The 21228-nt window shown below is 55.4% G+C and overlaps 1 protein-coding gene across 1 annotated transcript in view; it reads left to right on the top strand.

Moving 5' to 3' along the window:
- The window catches only part of TCERG1L (transcription elongation regulator 1 like), a 196235-nt gene that overhangs the window by 116224 nt on the left and 58783 nt on the right, over positions 1–21228 (top strand). Inside the window, exons 5-6 of the mRNA XM_055560279.1 lie at positions 14557–14648; positions 18534–18622. Coding sequence (XP_055416254.1) covers positions 14557–14648; positions 18534–18622 — 181 coding nt within the window. The remainder of the gene's footprint in view (positions 1–14556; positions 14649–18533; positions 18623–21228) is intronic.

Below are 21228 nucleotides of genomic sequence, written 5' to 3'. Positions count from 1 at the left end.
TTGACTGGGTTTTTTTCTTATTAAAATTTTAATACCTTTCAAAGAGAGAGTCATTAAAAATGCAAGGCCCTTGGAAAACGTGTGCCCTGCCCTCAGCCAGAGCCAGCGCCGTCTCGGGTGGTACCCGGCAGAATATGCAGGGCACGGATGCGACAGACCGCCGCCCCCTCACCATCTTTCCACGCGCCTGCCCTTGTCATAGAAGCGTGTCTGTGTGCGGGGACGGGCCGGCTCTCTGATGGCCTCGGCAGAGGAATTGCTGTTGTAGGTGGTGGGTGGTTTGCTCTGATGCTGAACCAAATCGGACTGCACAGCTGCTATGAAAAATCGGCCCTCGAGCGCAGCGCGGCTTTCTTCTCCAGCAGCACAGGCCAGCGGTCCCCAGCCTGTGCTTCTGTTAAAGGTTATGTTTGCCTTAAACTAATTAAACCCATTTGTATCAAATGACTGGAATAACTTCCCTTTTGAAAATAAAGAAAATAACTGAAAGGAGTTGGTTCCAAAAAAAAAAAAAAAGTCCGAGTTAACTTCACCCACTGACAGCGCTGCACTATTAATTTTATTACCTTTAAATGTGAAAATAAATCAGCTTGGTGAGGACGGCGTGCTCATGTAGATTTGTCTGCAGAAGTCAGGCCGCCTCACCAGGAAGCTCTTCGGAGGCTAGCCGGCCCACACATGCTGGAGCGGCGGGCGTGTAAATCCACGGCGACCGCAGTCAGACTGTGCAGTCTGCACAGTCCTCTCAAAAGGCTGTTGATGTTAGTCCTGCGGAGTGATCAGACACATGAGGACGCCTCTGTGCGTCGGGCATGCACCTTGTAAACATTTGTTTGTTTAGATCACGCCAGTGGGTTAGCTTAGGATGGATTTATCACACACCATGATTTATATCTAAGAGAATTTTTTAAAATAGATGTCAATTCCTTTTAAATGATACACTTAATGAAGCACTCCTGGTGCCAGGCCCCCAGCCGGACGCAGGGACAGAAGCCACTCAGCAAGGCTTACTGTCTTCACAGTGATAGACCCCCATGTGTGCTCCCCTCACTTCTGTATGAGGACACTGAAAGGTGAACTTTTTAAAGAGGTATTTGGCAGTTCTTCAGGCCTTTTTTCCTATGTCCACTCACCCTGGAGACTCAGGGACCTGTAAAAGGGTCTAGAATGTTCCGCAGCATGACTTGGTTTAAAGCCTGGAAATGTGCATGCACACACACACACACACACACACCCCACAGATGCACTTAGATCCACTGCTGCATCAGAACAGTTTTGGCTTCTGTGTCCTGATTTGCAGCTACATCTTAATGTGAGCGATGACGCTTGGGGAGGAATGAATGGTCTTTCCTGTTGCATTTGCAAACGGCTGTCAAATGTTTCCCTTACAAGGTTCATTACAGAATAATTTCTACAATTTTTCATAAGATTCAGCAAGAAGAACAGGCATTTTGCACGTAAGACACTTGGACCTGAGGCTGAGTTTGCACATGTGGGAAGCAGGGACCAGGGAGACCCCTGCTCCTGACTCGTGGGGTCCTTCCCAGTCTCCCCAGAGAGGCTGGGGTCCTCTCTGCTTGCTCAGTGGCAGGCAGACCCTGTGCAGTAGAGGAGGCTGGTTTAGGAGGATTTTACCCCCGTAATCCCTCGGATCCTGTTGCGTGAGCACCTGCCTTGCAGACACTGTGCTCAGCATATTTAGTATCTCTGTCCACAGCCAGAAGCTTGCATGCGGTGCTGCTATGGACTGAACGTTCCTACCCCCCACTTCCCAAATTCATATGCTGAAGCCCTAACCCTCAGTGCAGTCAGATCTGAGGTGGAGCGTTCGGGAGGTCACTGGGTTCAGATGAGGTCACGTGGGTGAGGCCCTGATGGTGAGGTTAGTGCCCTGATAGACACAGAGCAGTCTCTCTGCCACAGAAGGACACTTGGAGAAGGCAGTGTCTACGGGAAGGAGACCACTCGTCAAAACCCCACAGCGCTGGCACCTGACCCTGGACTTCCAGCCTCCAGAACGGCGTCTGTGCATTTTGTTATGGCAGCCTGAGCCAACTAAGGTATTAGTTTTCCTGTCTGTTTGAAAAGTTGAGACTCAAAGCTGCTGAGAGATTGTCCCCATATTTCAGGCCTAGTAAGCGACTCAGCTGGGTTTCTATTCCCAGGCCAGTCTGATTCCTGTCTCTACCGCTGTGCTGAGCCCAGTCCCAGCCTGGCACCCCCAGGACATCGTGGCTGCTGCCCTTCCTCTCTGATTCCTGAGCTCCCCAGATCAGGAGAAAGGAGAGGGTGCTCCCTACCTGAGCCCCACTACAGCTGCCTCCTCCCTGATCGGAGCTCCATTGCCAGGGGCGGGCCGGGCCCCGGCCAGAAACCGGGAGGGTATGTCCCGACTGCATGGACCACGGAGATTCCCGGGAAGAAGAGGCTGGTTCGGTTCCATGGTGGCCGTGTGCTCGGGGAGGCCATGCCCCCCCCCTCTCCTGAACCCCAAATTCCCCACAGTGAGCATCCCCACGACAGCTGGGTCAGCCCAGAGGCCCAGACACACACCCTCTTTTATGAGACGGACATCGCTACCAATAGAATAAGCTCAGTGATCATAAATCCTATTCCGGAAATGGAGATCTTGCAAATCTCCCTTTTATATTACAGTTGCTTTGATATTGGATTTTTCTGTATGTGTTCCTATTTGATACAAGTGAATGGTGTCATTTATATATTTAATCATGCATTTCTCTTCCACGTATAACTAAAGGTTATATAAAAAAGTACTTTGAGGATGGTTTAAAATCTGAAGCCATGAATACTCATGTCAAGATAACCAAGGTGTTAAATACAATATTTGAACTCTAAGAGTCTTAACTTTTAATTTACCACTGCCAAAATGCTCTTAAGAGAACTGCAGGTCTCTCTTGAGATTCTTTTTCTATGAAATAGTAGTAGCAGGAGCTAGTCTCCTTGGAAAAAACTTGAGTGTGAAAATCAAATGTAACCGTTTTGCTACATGTGTAAAGCACTCTATAATACACCCTGCATAGTGCGGTGCGCACAGCATTATTTACACTGGCAGGTCCCTGTGCCGTTGTCCTCAGACTCTCAGCGCTGACTGCTCCCTGTCTTGACCCCTGCAGGGTGGCCTGAGTGGCCTCGCTCCCCCTTGGGCCCTGCCTCTGATCGCCTGCCCTGGCACCTGGGCCCGTGCTGGGTCCTGGATGTGTCTGCCTCAGCTCTGGGACTTGCTCGCCCTCGTCTCCATCAGCTGTTCCCACCCCCTGCATCCACCTCCAGACCCTTCTCCACCTGTGGAATCACAGCCCCAGAGGGCCTGTCCTGTCCTCGCCCAGGCACCCCGGCCGCGGGGCTGGTTGGTGCCTGCCGCCCGCAGCTTGCTTGGCTTCGCCTGCCTCTCTTTCCTCTCTAACCCCCTCCTGCCTCCTGCCGCCTTGGAGCAGGGCCACCTTGCCACGTGCTCTTGGCCAGAAAAGGAAGAAACGGCTGTGAGCCATGGGGAGCTCTGCTGTCGCCCGCTGCAGAAACGAGACTGTGGGGACGTCTGAACTGCTGGCTGTCACCTCTCTGCGGTCAGAAGAGAACTGTCTGCTGGGGAATCGGGGTTTCTGGGCACTCCCCACGGAAGGACCCGCCCTGTTCAATAGCATGATGACCCCACGGCCATGTGAGGGCTGTTCCCATCACCGGGAGGTGCTGGTGAGGTTTTACTCAGCTGCTGTGGATTAGTGATCAGCAACCTTTTCATTAACCCCCAAACCCAGATCAAGCCAAAATCTGTGGTCCTTGTTGAATGACTGCGGATTGGAAGACATTGGTGGGAGGCCCTGCCTCCCAGCCTTCCATGGCGGTCCTGTTGCTGGTGGCGGCGGGGTGGGCGTTGGGGGGCTTTGCTCGAACCTCCCAGGTTCCTGGGGCTGGGCTGGCTCAGACTCCTGGTTGCTGTGAGGTTGGGGAGGGGGGCCCGTGGGACCTGGGGGATGGTGGCCTGTGGGGCCGGGCAGACCGAGCTCCTCTCCAGTCACTCTGAACAGCAAAGTTTGAACGCCTCTGCTCGGTCGATTCCGAACAGAGAGGAAAGTTTACAACTAAATGATACCAGATTTGATGTTTCTATAACTGGAGCCAGTCCTGCCCCTAAGTGCAGTGTGTCCCCAGGACCCGGGAGAGGAAGCAGAGAGGCTCCTTCCAGGGCTGCGCACAGATGCAGCTTCTGCCCAGGTGGCCCTGGGACCCTGCCCCCCTGATGGGGCCTGGCTCAGTCTGCCCCTGCCGCACCGTGGGGGAGGGCAGGAGGGATAGTGACCAGAGCCACCCCAGCCCCCCAGGGCTGGACGCTTGCCTGGGGTCCCCGTGAGACAACCACAGCCACCTTGGTGAGGACCACGCGGGAGCGTGTCCCTGGGGGACCGAAGCCAGCGGCAGGGAGCCCATGGAGCTGCTCAGTGCTCCAGGCTTTGCAGCAGGGAGCCCCGTGCCCTTGGGGAGGCTGCTTTCTCATTAACCAGTTAACCTGTGGCTCTTTGGAGGGGGCGTTGGAGTCTCATGTCTTGATTCTGCTCTTTAACGTGACAGAAGAGAGAGCGAGCGAGTGCGGAAACCACACAGTCCACAGTGTTTGAACACAGCGGATGCTGGTCCCCAGGGGCCCAGAGCCACCAAGGGAGCGGGGAGGCTGCCCGAGCCACGTGCTTCCCAGGGCCCCGGTGGCAGCCCAGAGCTGCCGAGGGGGCAGGAGGCTGCCCGAGCCACGTGCTTCCTGGGGCCCCCAGTGGCAGCGACCACAGGTCTGGGGGGGGCCACCCCCACGTTCTCAACCAAGGCCAGTCCCCTGACGGCAAGGGGTCCTGTCCCCCACGGTGGGGGATCCCTGCCTGGAATCACACTCAGCCCTGAGGGGCCCTTTAGAGGAGCCCCTGGGAGTCCTGAGACACTCCTCACTGTGTCTGTCAAAGCTCAGCTGACGGAACGAGAGCCAGTCACCTGTGCTCAGACCTCTTCATCCTTGTCCGAGACCACGTTGAGGACCTCAGCCAGGGAGCTTTCTTGTTTCCTGCACCTGCGTGGGAGACTCGCCCTGAGCTCCTGGGAGCATCACCGGGCCATTGTCTAGTCTGAAATTCATCCTCCCATTAAAACAGGGAGGCTCAGTGTGCAGAGACAGGAGGCAGCATTCTCAGGGGCCCAGAGATGACCGAGGTCGGCACTGGCTGGGGGCTGGGGGCGTCCGCTTTAGCCATTTTGACTCCATTAAGTTAGACCCTCTCCCCTGTGACCTCAGGTCCCTGTGGGAGCCGCGGTTGTTAAAGCTCACGGAACACGTGAGGCAGCTAGAAAAAGCCTCAGGACGAAAGAGCGGGAAGAGATTTAATAACTGCCCGGGAAGGTAGGGGCTGCTTAGCTAAAACACGGCAGCATGCCTGGTCGTGTTGTTGGAAGCACAGAGGAGTGGGAACAGACTGTAAGGTGCAGCGGAGGGGCTCGGGGCCCGCAAGGCTCCAGTCCAGGCGTGCCAGCCTCGTTAGAGACAGGAAGGACCGGAGTGTGCATGGGGAACGCCAGACCTCCGTGGAGGCGGGAGACGTCCGGGAGGGGGGCGTCCAGGGGCGACGTGGGGAGTGGTGTCCCGGGACCCCTCCCTCCTGCCTTTCACCTGCCCACCCACTGACGCTGGTCCCAAGCCTGCTCTCGGTGCCAGCCCCGGAGTGGCTGCCAGCGGCGGCCTCGGGAGGCTTGCTGGATGTGGGGCATAGCACACACCTGCCCCTGGCCTGCCCACAGGTGTCAGTGCCCACGCAGGAGAGGATCCAGTGTCCTTGCAGGCAGAAGAGGGGAATGATACACCTTAGCACAGTTTCCAAAGATGCATCCATGTTTTTCTTTTAAATTAATTAATTTTAATTGGAGGCTAATTGCTTGACAATATTGTGGCGGTTTTTGAAAGCGATGCATATGATGAACAGTTTTTATAGCACAGATAACTTATTTTTGATGTCAGCTTTAGAAAAAGTCATCTCACTTTCTGCACATGTGTGTTTTTTTTTTTTTCCCATCCCTTCCTGGCATGTGTAGACCAGACAGTAAGCTAACTAAGCAGAGGGTTTCGTGTAATGAGTGTAACTTCTGTGATGGCTGAAAGATCATCAGAGCACTCGTCTGTCCTGTGCGTGTGTCTGTGTGTGAGTGTGCGCCTGTGTGTGCTGGGGGCACACCCCTGCCTCTCGGGTGGGGTGGATGGCGCCTGAGCCCTGTCCTGCTGGAGTCCCCGGGGTGCCTGCAGGGCCAGCCCCCCTGTGATACCTGCAACTCCCCGGGCAGGGGGCGCACTCACTGCCGGGCTCCCCCCAGCCTCCCCAGGGCGAGGTGCAGGAGTGGGCCGGTGCTTTCCGACTCTCAGCGCCTGTAATTCCCCTGCTGCCTTGAAAGGTGGGCGTTGCTGAAGCAACTCAGCCTGGTACTGTGAAATGGATTTATGCTTTTCGGAAAAGGTTGAATGCTGCCCTTTTGCCACACGCTCTACCTGGGCTGGAGAGACGTGTTCTGAGGGACGGTGTGCAGCCTGCAGGGGCGTCTCTCACTCTTCCCCCCGCCTACGCCCCCTCCCGCCCCACCTCCCCCTCTACCCAGCCGTCTCCTCTTCTCCCGGTCCGCGTCTGCGGGGAGGTCGTAGCTGGCTCACCACACGTCTGACGAAGTGCACGGAAGATTTTTCATCTCTTAGAGAAATCGTCTCATTTCACGCATCTGTTTTGCCTCTGCTATCCCTACTTACGAATCATGATGATCAGAACTTTGAGCATGTGTTTGAAAGGGCACCTGTCCTTGGAGTCCCTGTAGCTCCGTCATCCATTCGTCCACTGATCACACGTTTACTAGGTCAGGGGGTGGACTGGGTGGCCAGCCCTCTAAAGCATCCCTGGACCACACTGTCCCGGGTGTCAACTTCCTCTGGGGCTGCTCCCTGGGGTCGGCGCTGCCCAGGGCCCTTGGGAGCAACTCTCTGGGCTAGCACAGCATGGAGCCAGCCTCCGTCCCAGCCCTGACGTTACCCCTGCACTGGGAGACCCACGTCCCGGTGAGGTAGAAGCTGCGCCCTTAAATGGGGCAGGAGCACGCTGACCATCAAAGTCGAACAGCTCACGGAGCTGCGGGCGGTTCCCCTCATCTCCGTTCTAACATGGCTTAGTCAGTCAGTCAGTCAGTTCAGTTGCTCAGTCGTGTCCGACTCCTTGTGACCCCATGGACTGCAGCACGCCAGGCCTCCCTGTCCATCACCAGCTCCCGGAGTTTGCTCAAACTCATGCCCATCGAGTCAGTGATGCCATCATGTAATGTGGCTGCCCATGGTCTAAGGCAGCCTGCCTTCACGAGAGCGCTGGGTGCCTCAGGCTCTAGGAGTCCGCTGAGGACGGCCCGTCCTGTCCACGCCCTTCTGTCCACTGGTGACATCAGACCCCTGTTAAGTCAGCCAGGCCAGCAGCAGGATCCAGAAGTGCTGGTCTGGGGTCCTGGCTGGGGCCCGGGGGATGGAGACAGGCTCCATGTTGTTGCTTTGTGGGAGAGGAAACAGTCGGGTTACGGGAGGGGGGGCCACGTGGCCGTGTTGTGACCCTTTATGTGGAGGAAGCTAAGTTCTCCTGAGTGTTTTAAAACCCTTTGTTCCTGCAAAGGGAAACCCAGGGTGTTACTAACGGGTTAGAAAATGAATTCTCTCTGCAGCTTGTCAACTCTGAGAAATCACCGCCTATGAAAAATGTAGGCGGACTCAGAAATGATTTGCCACTTACCTGAAAATGATCTTCAGTTACAGCAGAGGCGGGGAGGCCTTGGCCAGCCTTTGCTGCGGGGCGGAGCGCTTGTGAGCCTGAAGCGGTTCCCACAGCCTCAGGCCGCATCCACTGACCTTTGGGGCCTCGGCTCTGTCCAGAGCCTGGGGTCCTGGCCTCAGGCCGCCCTGCTGGCCCCTGAGCGGGCCTGAGAGCATCACTCGAGCGCCTTGCTGGCCCGTGTCTGTCCTGTATCCCCAGTTTGCTCCGGGCTCTCGGGGAAAACTGACCAACTGCAGCCCATGCCAGGACCCTTGTCACGGGCATGTGGCCCGCAGCTTGCTCAGTTGCTGTGTCCTCGGTGAGGCGTTGAGATGCCCTCCTGTCTGCTGACCGTGTTGGAGGTGGATGTCCCCCGCTAGGCTCCCAGGGCCCCCGGGATTTGACTCGCAGCCGCAGGTCTCTGGCTGTGTCAGCCCCTCTGTGGTGACCCCAATATGCGGGCCTGAGGAAAGGAACAGAAGGACGGGATCCCTGGGACCCTGGCCTTGGCCAGGTCTGCACCCGGCCACACTGACCGGCAGCCCGGAAGTCTGCCCTGGAAGACGGGGTCCCAGGAGTTCAGCCTCTGCCTCCTCCTTCCAGGGTCTGAGCCGGGAAACCTTCAGGGCTCCCAAGGGGGAAGCTTGGAGGAACAAGGGGGCTGGAGGGACGTGCTCCCTCTGCCCGCCTGCAGCCCCTGCCCTCGCACAGGCCAGCCCACCACCCTGCCTGCCTCCCACGGTGCTCCTGTTGGCCGGCTCTCCATCCCTGGGATATCTCTGTGTCTCTCCTGCCTCTGTGGGTCCCCCAGGGTCTGCAGCTCTTGCTAAGGTGCCACCTGGGCGGCAGTAACGCTGGACTTCGGCCAGGTTCCCAGGGGCCGTGGTTTTCATGGAGGGGGAGACCTGAGGGTCAGCGCCCCTCCAGCCCCTTTCAGGACCACACACAGCAGACCTGGGGGCGTCCCTCTTAGCTTCTTCAGCACGAGTCACATCTCTTCCTTTATTTTATTATCACATTCTTCAAAGGAGTCCAATACCTCTAAAATTGGCAGATAATTTTGGCCCTCCCCAATGGTTAATTTTGCAACCTGGAAAATGGCTTCTCTTGTCTGAGTTACTTTGGTATAAAATGAGGTGATTGTTTCCACTCTGCTCAAGCGTTCCAGAAATTATTTTTAAGATGATGGTTACAGGGAGACAGGATTCAAGATTAGAACTCCATCCATTATTTTCCTTAAGATGTTTCCCTGAGCGGCTGTTGGTGCTCGGAGGTGGGAGCACTCGCGTATGGAAGTGGGGTCTCCAGATTGTGGCAACCACAAAAGCTGGGGCCCCGTGATGCCGGGATTGCCGTCTGGCAGCCCACGTCCTGCAGAGGCTTCTCCAGGAGTGGCGGTCACCTCTGTTTCCAAGCACAGCCCCCACAGCTGGGACCAGTCTGTCACTTCCAACCTCCGCAGGCGGAGGCCAGTGTGCATGTGGGGTTTAGTGGTGTGGACAGGCTTTGTCAACCTTCCCACCAAGGCCCGTTTCTGCAACAACCAGGGAACTCAAGCCATCCTGGTGCCCCCTGCAACTTCACAGGCACCCCCAGGAAGTCACTGCCAGGGTCGTGCAGTGTAGACCATCTGTAGATCGGGGCCCCCTCGGTCTAAGGAAAATTCCCCACTGATTGCAAATGGGTCAGAGGAGGCTGGTTTCCAGGGAACAACCCATCAGAAGTCATTCTTGGTTTTCAGGACAGAAAAGGTCAATTGTCTTCTTCATTCTCCTCCTTGGGGTTAATCCACTTCCTTTCTCCCCAGCAGGAAACCGAGTTCCTAGCTGGCATCTTCTGTTTCTTGTGATATTCCACAGACAGTTCCAGATGTCCTGTTGACTTTCAGAATCCCAGAATCTGGCAGCAATGCAGGAGACCCGGGTTCTATCCCTGGGTCAGGAAGACTCTCTGGAGGAGGAAACGGCAACCCACTCCAGTATTCCTGCCTGGAGAATCCCATGGACAGAGGAGCCTGGTGGGCTATAGTCCATGGGGTTGCAAAGAGTTGGACACGACTGAGTGACTCACACACACACACACACACACACTTGAGGAAACTGAGACCAAGAGAGGACAAGGTGTGTTGGATTAAAATTAGATTCAAGTTCAGAATTACATTTTTAATTAGAAGAGGCTGACATACTCATATATTTTTGGTAAGTTAGACAATTCTGACTTGTCTGCAGTGTTTCTTCATTTTAAAAATTAAAAGAGTGACCTTTAAATGTTTAAAAGAATCCCGTGCTTTATCCAGTAGAAGCAGCCTCCGCTGAAGTGCCAGCTACGTCATTGTCCCGCTGCTGACATGTCAGCCGTCTTTGGTCTGAGGCCTGACGCTAGGTTCTGGTGGACACCTCTGAGTCCTTACGTCTCTGGTCCTAAGGGAACAGGTGGCTTCGAGGGGACTACTGAGCAACAGGTGACATGCTGGTGGCCCCCAAGCTCAGCTGAGGGCATAGGGAGCCCACCTGGCTCTCCTTTCAGGGAGGCGAGGTTGATCAGCTGCTGAACTGTCTTGCCCACGAGAAGGATCGGACAAGCTACCGCCACTGTCCACCTTCCCAGGGATGCTGTGTATCCCCTGCCGTCACTCTCATCAACTCCCACAGCATTTTTTATTTTTGTTTCATTCTTTTTTAAAAAGGTCTTTTTTTTCCTCTGATCTTTGGGCCTAGCCATGTGGCATGTAAGATCTTAGGTCCCCAGGCAGGGATCAAACTGGAGTCCCGTGCATTGGAAGCACAGAGTCTCAACCACTGGACTGCCAGGGAAGTCCCCCTGCAGCATGCTGAGGCGTGTCTCACTTCTCACGCTCCTTCTCCCCACTTGTCCCCACGTGCAGCCAGGGTTGTGCTGGGTTGTGTACAAGGACTGAATGTATGTGTCATGCATCTCGTGGTGGTTCTCACACAGACACCCTTTCTCCTTCCTGGCTTCCATGCAACCTGCCCAGGCCTTCTTGTCACTCAGCCCTGCTGGGAGGAAAAGCAAGCCGCAGACCGTCTGAGAGCTCTTCAAACCTCAGAGCTGAGTTGGATCAATAGACCAACTGCCCCGAAGATAGGAACACCCTGCCTCCCTCACAGCGTGGAAATGTATCGTGGGCACCCCTAAGCTTGTCAGGGTCTTATGACTTGTTGATTTCCCTCCATAAACTAGTTTTCTTTGACACCCGAGGGGGTGTTTGATGGCAACACCATCGGGTTTGTGGAGAGGTCGAAGCCCAAAGGGGTGAAGCAGGTCAGAGGGGCTGGAGTGGCCCTTGGGGAGCCGTCACATCAGCCCTTCCAGGATGAATGGGGAGATGCAGGCTTTACAGGGGGCTCTGGGCCCCGGCCCAGCCATGCAACGAGGGGGCTTTAGAGTGATGATCAGGACCGTCTTCTCGAAGAAGCTGTCCTGTGACCAACGCCAGGCATGCAGCCCAAATGCTGGACTTGAAGAACCAATTTCTTTACAAGGATCAAGTGTTTTCAATAAATGAAAAAAGAATGCTTTCTCAGGTAATGAGGGAACTCACGTGAGCAAGACCGCTGTCACTGAGAATGACGTTGTGACGAGCGCGGACGCTGTCAGCTTCCTCGCACGCTTTTTACAGCGTGCGTTATCGGCCCGAGACGAGAATCTGCTCCTCACATTTCAGGGGTACCTGATCGCTTTGTTTTCTCTCTGAAGCCCCCCTAATCTTTTTCCCCCATGTCAGCATACACCCCCATCCTGGAATGACCCCTGCAGTCTGGCAAGGGACCGAGACCATGTGCTTAGGTGGTGAACAGCCATCTGCTCATTCCTATTCATGCTTCAGGCCCCTGGAAGCTGCCCTGCCCTGCAATTAGAAATTGGAGCCCAGGCTCGTAACCAGACCGTTCCACCTCCTTGCAAGTTCAAGCTCTCCTCTTCCTTCCTGGGGCCTTGCTAGGGGGTGGAGGCTTGCGGGGTGTTCAGCTGCTTCCTGTTCTCTGACCTCCTTTGCAGAGCAGGGGTCGAGGGCCCCAGGTCCTTTGGGAGGCTCTGGGGAGGTTCTCCAGCCGAGATCTCCAGGGCAAGGCAGGGCGCCATGTTCCTGGCTCCTTTCCTCAGGAGAGCTGCTCTGGTGGGGTCTCCGGACGCTGCTTTCCACGGCTGTCTCCTCGGCGGTTCCCCCAGCACAGGCGCTTGCACATTTCTGCCTGGTGCAGACGTCTTTCCAAGGTCACCCGCACCCAGACGTCATTGCAACCCCTGTCCGCCCACCCTGGGCTCCAGCTCCCCACTCTGTGCCTCAGCCACAGCAGCGAGAACCACTGGGTTCCAGGGCTGCCCCCCGGACGCCTCCTGCAAACCTGCCCCCGCTTTGCACAGAGCCTGTGGCCGGCGGGATCGGGGCCTGAGCTGAAGTTGCTGGGGCTCCCTGACTCTTGACTGCATTATCTGTCAGCGCCTGTGGGATGCCTGGGGCCAGGGCATTGAGAATCTACTGTTGACCCAGTGGGACTTTATGGCTTTTGCCACCCGCAGAGGAGTATCTTGTTGCTGGGAGCTGCCAGGGGTAGAGCTCTGGGGTCTGCGGCCCTGAAGGGTCCCCACGTGGAGGAGAGGAGTAAGCAGCCATGGGAGGCAGTATGGGCCGGGTGGCCCTGCCGTGGGCATTGATGAGGCCTATGTTAACTCGGACACGCGGTCCCACCATAGCATAACACGTGGGGACACAGCCGTGGGACTTTGTGATGAAATCTTCCCCGTGGGACGCTGCTCTCTGGGCTGCTCTCGTCTCTTCCTCTGAATTTTCAAGCAGAGCTTCAGTGTCACTGTTAGTGACCATCTTCCTATGTCACCCCCTCTATCGGCTCCTCTGTCTTTTGTGGGCGGCGTGATCTGTTTTGCAGACACAGAAAGTGGGTGGTCGGGACTGTCCCATCTGAAGCCAGCCTCCTGGCCCCACACAGCCCTTCACGTCTTGACGAGAAGCGGGGTTTGGTGGAGGGGCTCATTCTCACAGGTTCTGGAAGCTGTCCGGGGGGCTCTGCTCATCACCATGAAGGATGATGAAGTAAAGGCCCACTGCCCTCCAGGACGGAGCATGGTGTGAAATGTGGTCTATTGACTCAGATTGGGTTTATGGTTCAGTGAGGAGCTGGGAGCTCCTTCCCCCTGTCCGGGGGTGAAATGGCCCCATAGGTGGTGTCTCCAGGCCTGAGACAGGCCTCTGGGTGGTGGTCCCGGCGGCCTGGGAGGAGAGTGGTCGGCACTGGCCACCCTTGTGCGAATGGAGAGTGTGGTCTAGGCTCCAGACACCCTTGGTGTGGAGACGCGAGGGCAGCAGGAGCCCCACGAGGTCCTGGGGCCACACTTGGTCCATTTGCCCCCAGCCTGAGCTCAGGGTTCCTGGGCAGCCAGGACCAGCCAGCAGGCCCTGGGGCAGAGCCCGCAGGCCCGGCCGCCCTTCAGAGTGACGTCACGGACAAGGGGCCTGGCCCTGCCCAGGGGCACCTCTGTCCATCCGGCCCTGCCTGGGACAGGCAGAGGCCAGGCCTCGAGGCTGGCTCCCGCCTGCTTTTGCCTTGTCCAGACGAAGCTCCTCTGTGCGGACTGGATGTTTGGTCCCGGTGCAGAGCTGACCTGAGGGCCCCGAGGCAGCTCTGAGATGAGCTGTTAGCGTCCGCAGGGAGGTGCTTCCTCACCCAGGGCTCTGGGGGGGCTGCCCCGGAGCCCGGACCCAGCTCTGCCGCCACTAGGGGCGGGTACTGATGCCACTGTGGCCACCACAGCCGGGCTCCACGCTGGAGTCAAGCCCAAGCACACTCACACATGCATGTACACACATATATACACACACGCACACACACACACGCACACACACATGCACACACATGCATGGACACGCACATATGGACACACACATGCACACACACATTGATCCCCCGTGTCCTTCCTCCATCCTACTGGGCAGGAACCACCCTGGGGATCCCCCCAGACATGTTGCATGGATGGACCTCCAGGTCACCCAACACTTTATGGACCCTTCCAGGGTCCCCTCGGTGGACGTATCTCTTTGTGAGGCTGGTTTGTGGTTGGGTGGCTTGGAGTTTCCACTCATCCTTGGTCCTAACCTCGTGGTTAACCTTTCCGCCCATCACTGCCTACAGACGTCTGAGGCTACACAACATCTTAGAATAAGATGAAGCCTAACTGTTTTCATATCCAGCCTCAGGCTTTTGGCACTTTCCACTTCCTCCGTCAGGCAGTTACTGTCTGCACAGTTGAAGCACTGAGAAGGCTGCCCGTGGAGCCAGAGCCTGCATTAGTGACTGACGAACAATTGTAACCAGGGTGTGACCAGCGTGGACCCCCATTCCTGCTCAGGGTGGCCATCACAGCCGCTGATAGAGCCTGCTGGCTCTGCCGCCCACACTGGCCCTTGTCAAAGAGGCCTAGGTCCAGTCCATCGTGGCCCACGTGGCCTGGTCCAGAGTGCGTGGCCAACCGCTCCATGGCCAGTGCTGTGCAGGCTCAGATAGGGTTGCCAGACTGGACACAAAGCCCTGGTGGAGACTCAGTCAGCACAGCGTGGTCAGAAGCGCGGATGGCACAGCCTCCTGCGAGACGCACTCTATGCGCCACCACTTAGAATTCCCGAGGCTGCTCTTGGTCCCTTTCCGGTTTTACAAACTGTTGTGACAAATGGATGCTAACGATGGTTGTTTTGGTCCCACAGATAAAAGCAGAGAGCGCAGCCGGGCGCCCTGCCCACCAGCTCTGGTGCTGCACACAGAGAGGAAGAGCCCGGCGGGGGATGGAGAGGACAAGGTTGGTGGCTGCAAGACACAAAACCCCTGGCTGGGGGCCCTGGGGGCCTGCACACCCTTCTCCCCATTTCCCACCTGACTCTCAGCAGTGGCACTTTGCAGTCCCCTCTGTGGTACCAGGCCACTGCCCACTGAACCCAGCAGAAGGAAGGGGCGTCTGGGAGCCAAGAAGGAGCAGCCTGGCCTTCCCATCTGTGTCCAGTCCAGAGCTCACTGGCAGACTCTGCTCGGAGGGGCTTGGGTGGTGACCCTGGATTCTCACGTGTACTGTCCCCCCGTCTCAGAAGGCGTGTGCACACAGGCAGCCAGTCTGAGCAGTTGGACACCGCTTGGGCGAGGCTGTGATCTGCACTTGGTTTCACTGTTACAGGAAAACCAATGCACGCCTGTGTTTTCTGAACACAGAATCTCAGGTCCTCCCCGATAAAGCGGCATTTTATAGATTGACCGAGAATGTGTTGAGTGCATTTCCTTTTCCATGAATATCCAAGAACTCAACTTTTTCTGCTGCCTTTGAAAGTCACAAATGGCATATAACATACTCTGACCGTCAGACACCCCGGTGGCCTCGGGCCTGCCCCAGGATTGTGTGAACACTCTCTCTTCACATGCTGTTACCAGCCTTGTCTCCACCTCGGCCTGTCAGCGCCCCTGTTCCTGTGGTTGTCCTGCCCTTTCCCCATTAGTGACATCCCTGGGCGCCTTCACCTGTGGTCCCCACCATCCTCTCCATCATTAGTACTGGAGCTAGATGGTGTAAATGAATCATGAACAATAGAGCAAATTAATCTCTTGCTTCCCGATGAGATTTCTCTCTATGAGATGAACTTCCACGCCAGAATTACGTATTTATTAAACAGATCGTCTCTCTTCTGCTTTAACTACTTTCTTTATCTCTGCACTCTCTGCGTCTAATTCACTTTTATTACTTCAGTGCGGAGGGGAATTTTATGCCATGATTAGCCATTTTTATCACCAACAGGAAATCATAACCACCGTGCTGCACCAGAAGACGACCTTGGTAATTAGCAGTGGAGAATCCCAGCATCGCCGAATTTAAGTGTTAGTCTCTATCACAAATCATGTCCCACCATATTTCCCTGAAAAAATTATCAGGGGGAATCTACTACTCAGAGGCCTCTCATTGGGTTTCATTGTTCAATTAGCTTTGTAATGAAAATCTCCCCTCGTTTTCCTAATTGGATTAGTAATATAATCTCTGGTCTCAACATACCCTTATATTTTTAACACAACTGTTTCTGAATACACCCTGTTATGTTCATTATTTATCCTGAACTTATTTTCTCATAGGAAACTAAGACATTTTCTTCTACCCCAAAATTCTAAAATAAAGTTGTTCATGAACTTAGGAATAATCACATAAATTACAAACCATTTATTCCATGTAATTACCTGTCACAACGAATGAAGGGCACCAGGCAGACCCCAGTAAGAGACCAGGATGGTCGAATGTGCAAGAGACCACCCCTCAAATCCTGGATCTTACTTGTCTAACGTTTAATGATTGCGATTCCCAGGGGCCACTCTGGACCTGGTCCACTGACCTTTGCATCCCAGGCCTCCCTGCTCATCCTCTGGCCGGCTCTGCTGACACTGGCCGTTCACTCCTGGTGACGTGGGCCCTGCTAGGGCGCGAGCGGGAGGAGGCCTCACGTCATTGCCTGTGATTTTACTGTAGTTTTAAGTGACTTCTTTGGGGTTCATCTCACCAGTATAGACAGACCCTGGTGACATTTTAAGTTTATATTTGAATCTTACGTTTCAGTGCTCTCGTAACCCAGCACTTTCCTCACTAACAACTGTTCGAAAGGAAGCTGGGAGGGGTGAATGAGCTGTGGTCCCAGTGTGGCCCTTGGGGGCCCCTGGACAAACGTCTGGGCTTTCGGTGCAAGGGTCCTGTCCTCGTGCGGCCGCCCACCAGCGGTGCCCCACAGGGCAGGGAGCCTTGGTGCCCTGGGTGTTTGGTCATTCCGACAACCAGCTAACCAGGTCCTTACCTATGCTACCTCATAAAGCGCGGACACTGATGGCGGTAGAAAAAGAGTCTCAGCTTTCAGGATGACATTTAATTTTTTCTAAATGAGTCTAGAGCTTTAGTTGCCCAATGGACATGGGTTTGGGTGGACTCCAGGAGTTGGTGAGGGACAGGGAGGCCTGGCGTGCTGTGGCTCATGGGGTCACAAAGAGTTGGAAATGACTGAGCAACTGAACTGAACTGAACATTCTCAGCTTGGAACCTGGTTGCTGTTTGGAATAATGCACTAGGACCTTGTAATCTTACCGATTTTTCAAGAGAAAGAAAATGTGGTCCTTATTGTATAATTCTAAATTTGAGATTAAAATAATGAAAACAGGTGGTAGAAGGAAAGAAATGTTTCCTTGCCACTAGAATTTACTGGGCTCACTGTGGTTTCATTTTTCTCTTGCTGCTGCTGCCGCTAAGTCGCTTCAGTCGTGTCCGACTCTGTGCGACCCCACAGACGGCAGCCCACCAGGCTCCCCCGTCCCTGGGATTCTCCAGGCAAGAACACTGGAGCGGGTTGCCATTTCCTTCTCCAATGCATGAAACTGAAAGTGAAGTCGCTCAGTCATGTCCGACTCTTCACGACCCCATGGACTGCAGCCCACCAGGCTCCTCCATCCACGGGATTTTCCAGGCAAGAGCACTGGAGTGGGGTGCCATCGCCTTCTCCCATTTTTCTCTTAGAGCTGCTCAAAATTTGAGATAGCGCTGACTTCTTAAAATAATTTTCTCATGGTAATTTTTCAGTTCCACTTTTAGGAGTTTGGTTCTGTTTCCTTTTGTTTAAGGGCTTCCCTGGTGGCTCAGATGGTAAAGAATCTGCCTGCAATGCGGGAGAGCTGGGTTCAATCTGTGGGTGGGGTAGATACACTGGAGAAGGGGATGACTACCCGTTCCAGTATTCTTGCCTGGAGAATCCCATGAACAGATAAGCCTGGTAGGCTACAGTCCATGGGGTCACAAAGAGCTGGACACAGCTGAGTGACTAACACTTTCGCTTTTCACTTTCTCTTTGTTTAACAAAATCCAATGTCTCTTGTATATCCGCACGGCTAAAGAAGTCAATCTGAATCTTGGATTGACGTTTATGTTGATGTTATAATTGCCTATGTTTTCTGATCTCAGAAAAACTTTTAATTCTGTCCAGATTCTATCCATAATAAGCAATGGTCAGGTGTCCTAGCTGAAGTGTTTTTTTTTTAACTTTAGGAAATAAATCTTCATTTTCTTCTAGGGCATATCATGTTCAGACATTCTTTTCTACATGAAGACAGAGACCCCACTGTATCACAGTCAGGCTGCACCCTGTGAAACAGGCCATGAACTCTGCCCCCAGGTGGACACTCCAGAAATGGGTGGGGGGCGTGCTTGGGGTGACAGGACACTGCATGGACATGGGCTTGTCACTTCCCCTGCCTGCCAGGGACAGGCTGGGCCAGCCCCGCCTCCCGGGGCCCTCACTGCTCGGAGGGTTTCCGCCACTGGAGGCTGGGCTCGGTGGCCCCGTGAGCCTGTCTGCAGAGACGAGTAGGGCCGTTCAGAAGCGAGCTCTCAGCGGCTCTGCCTGTGTCTGTCTCTGCAGAAGCAGGCAGCCGAGCCGATTTGGTATAATTACAGGGAGGCCCTAGTCTAGGTCGCGCAACACCGTCACTTGTGCTGTGAATTCTAAAGGCTCTCGTGAGCCCCAGGCCTGCGCGCTGCTTCTGCTGAGCCGGTCGTTGCCTAATAGCCTCTGTGGGCAGGTCTGTCTGCAGGAGACTAGTTAATCTTTACTTGGTTGCCTCTAATTGAAGAGGAGTGTTTCCGTTTGTTTTAAAGTGCTTTCCTGTTCTCTATTCACAGGCGCCTCCGTCAATCCTGGTGGCCAGCGAGGACGGCACGCCCAAAGGCACGAGGCCCGTGGCGTCCACCCCGGTGCCGGGATCCCCCTGGTAAGACACCCTGGGCCTGGGGGTCAGGGAGACAGCCCTGTCTGACCCAGCGCTTGTTGTCTCCACCAAAGAGAAACGCATGCCCTGTGGGTAATGCTGTTTTACACAAAGCAATTTGCAGCTCCTGGCGGGTAGAGTTCCACACCGTTGCCACCATCTGCCAAAAGAAAAATAACATTTAAGTGATAAGTTATCCTGCTCCAATATATTTGCAAATATGCATTAAAGTAGGAAGGCCGTTGTGTATTGATCTGAGCAAGGCCGTGTCTGGAGAGTCCGCGGCACGCCTTGCACTTCAAAGGCCTTTCCGCGGACTCCAGGAAAAGCGTAACCGAGGAGCTGTTAATTAAAGACATGCCTGCTCTTTGTGGCTGCCCTGTGAGGATTCCCGTTCTCCGCACCTCCACGCTCAAAGCGCCCTCCGCGAGGGAGCCGCCGACTCTGGTTTTCAAAAATGTTCTTTTATAATGGAGTAATTTAGAATCAGAAAAAAAGGTTATTATAGTAAAATTAGTTTTAAAGCCTGCAGATTAGACTGCAGGATACGGTTGGGAGGAACAGCTAATTTAGAGAACAGGAACAGAGCTACCTAAGGTGCCGTCGAGGTAGCAGCGGCAGCCGACCGTGGTCCCCGGGTGTGGCGTCTGCCCTGTGTGATGTCCTGAGTGGATCCCAGCATCTGTCCTGCCCTGGCCACCTTCTTACCGCGGGAAGCCCTGCTCTTAACTTGACAGACGGGGCCCCCTCTCCTTCTCTGCTCAGTGGTTGGTGTCACGGGCATCCAAGGGCCTCCCAGCCTTCAGCTCTAGGGCTCGGTGAGCTGGGGCCGCCTCACGGGCCCGGGGCCCCGATGGTGACACGTAGCGATGCAATGATTCCAGTGCTGAGAGTGTCCTGCCGTGCAAGTCGCATCTGATCCCAGCTCCTGGGTTACCGCACACCCCACGGGCCGAGGGCTGAGTCCCAGCCCCCTGCCCCTGCACGTCTCCCTGGCTGATTGCAAGTCCCGGGCTCCCACAACCTCCGTCAGGTTTGAAAATTTGCTAGAATGACTCACAGGACTTAGGAGAGTGATTGATTCACTTGTGATGACGTCTGTATTATACAGGGTGCAGCCCAGGGACAGCCGGATGGCAGAGAGGTAAGGGCAGGCTGCAGGGCGGGGGTCTCCGGGCCCCACGCCCTCCTGGGGCTGCCACCCCCCAGGACGTTAGCGAGGTCAGCACACTGCAGCCCTCTGAACCCAAAGGAAGTTTTCTGAATGCCTTATTACTAGGCCTGTCCTCCCCGCTCCTAGAGGCTGGGGGTGGGGCCAGAAAACCAACCCTCTGCTCACTGCTCCGTCTTTCTGGGACCAGCCCCCACCCTCCATGGTCACACATGGAGGCACATCAGTCACCATGTCGTCAGCCTGAACTACCGCGAGGTCAGGGGCACCCCTTAGGAGTAAAAACGATGCCCCAGTCGCTCAGCTAATTAAAAGGGTTTTAGGAGCTTGGTGCTAGTAACTGAATGGGGGACAAAACAGATTTAAACTATTATTTTTTTTTTATGATGCCAGAGATGCTGTCTGGGGTCTTCTGGAACCAAAGTCTCTCGCGTGTGTTTCTAAGGCAAGCACACTTGACTGCAAATCATATGAGGGGTTGCAGTAAATTCAGCGAGGTGTGTGACCCTGTCACACTGTACTTGATGCTGCCCCGGGGCTTATAATTGGGTTGGAGACCTGACCTTGAGCCCTAGAGACTTCCAGGGCTGCGGTTTCAACTTCTCGGTGACGCTGTGTTTGAGGGCAGAATGCTCCGTGGGATCCTGGGGTCCTAACCCCCGCGTGTGAGAGCTCACGCAGACGGAGAACGCGCGGGCGCCTGCTGCCATTAGCTTTCATAGAAGCAAGAACTTGCAGGGGTGTCCCCCTACCCGCGAGGCAGGGAGACGGGGGCAGGGGACCGGGTCTGCGAGACGTGAGCCCCAGGACCCCGCAGGCCCCCGGGTGCTGTCAGAAGCTGGGGTGACCCGAGGCGCGGGCAAGGCTGCCAAGGAGCTGGGAGGCGTGCACGGCACGATCGTCCACATGTCACAGCCGTGTGCCGAGCCCCTCTCACGTCTCAGATCTGCCTGTTTGCCCCTGGACGGGCGGCCTCTCTGCAGAGGCCCCCGCTGGCCCAGCTCCAGGCCCGCTCCTGCAGGGCCCCCTGCTCTGGCCCTCATAACGATGGGCAGGGCAGCAGGTGCTCGGGGGTCCCTGTGGTCAGAAGCCCTTGCCGTGACGAGGCTGGACTCTGACGGAGGTCACAACAGAGTAGGTAGCACCGTGACTGTCCAAGAAGGCAAGTGCCCCTGGATCGCCCCGGCCCGTGGTCCAGGTGGAGTTGCCCAGAAGGTGTTTGCTTCGCTTCCTGCCCACGGGAGGCTTGCTCTCACATCAGAGGTCGGCCAGAAACCCAGGAGCTCTGTGCAGAATGAGGCCATAACCAGATATGCATTTCTGAGCATAAACCACCATGTCCCAGGAGGAAGAGGGGAGAGCTGTTTCTACCCTCTTTTCCCTGAATCTTCTTGTCTGCAGGCCCCACAGTGCCTCACGCGACCTGCCCCGTGGGGCC

Source organism: Bubalus kerabau, chromosome 22, assembly GCF_029407905.1.
Source record: "Bubalus kerabau isolate K-KA32 ecotype Philippines breed swamp buffalo chromosome 22, PCC_UOA_SB_1v2, whole genome shotgun sequence".
NCBI lineage: Eukaryota > Metazoa > Chordata > Mammalia > Artiodactyla > Bovidae > Bubalus > Bubalus kerabau.
The sequence above is the reverse complement of the archived record's forward strand: the minus strand, read 5'-3'. Positions and strand labels throughout refer to the sequence as shown.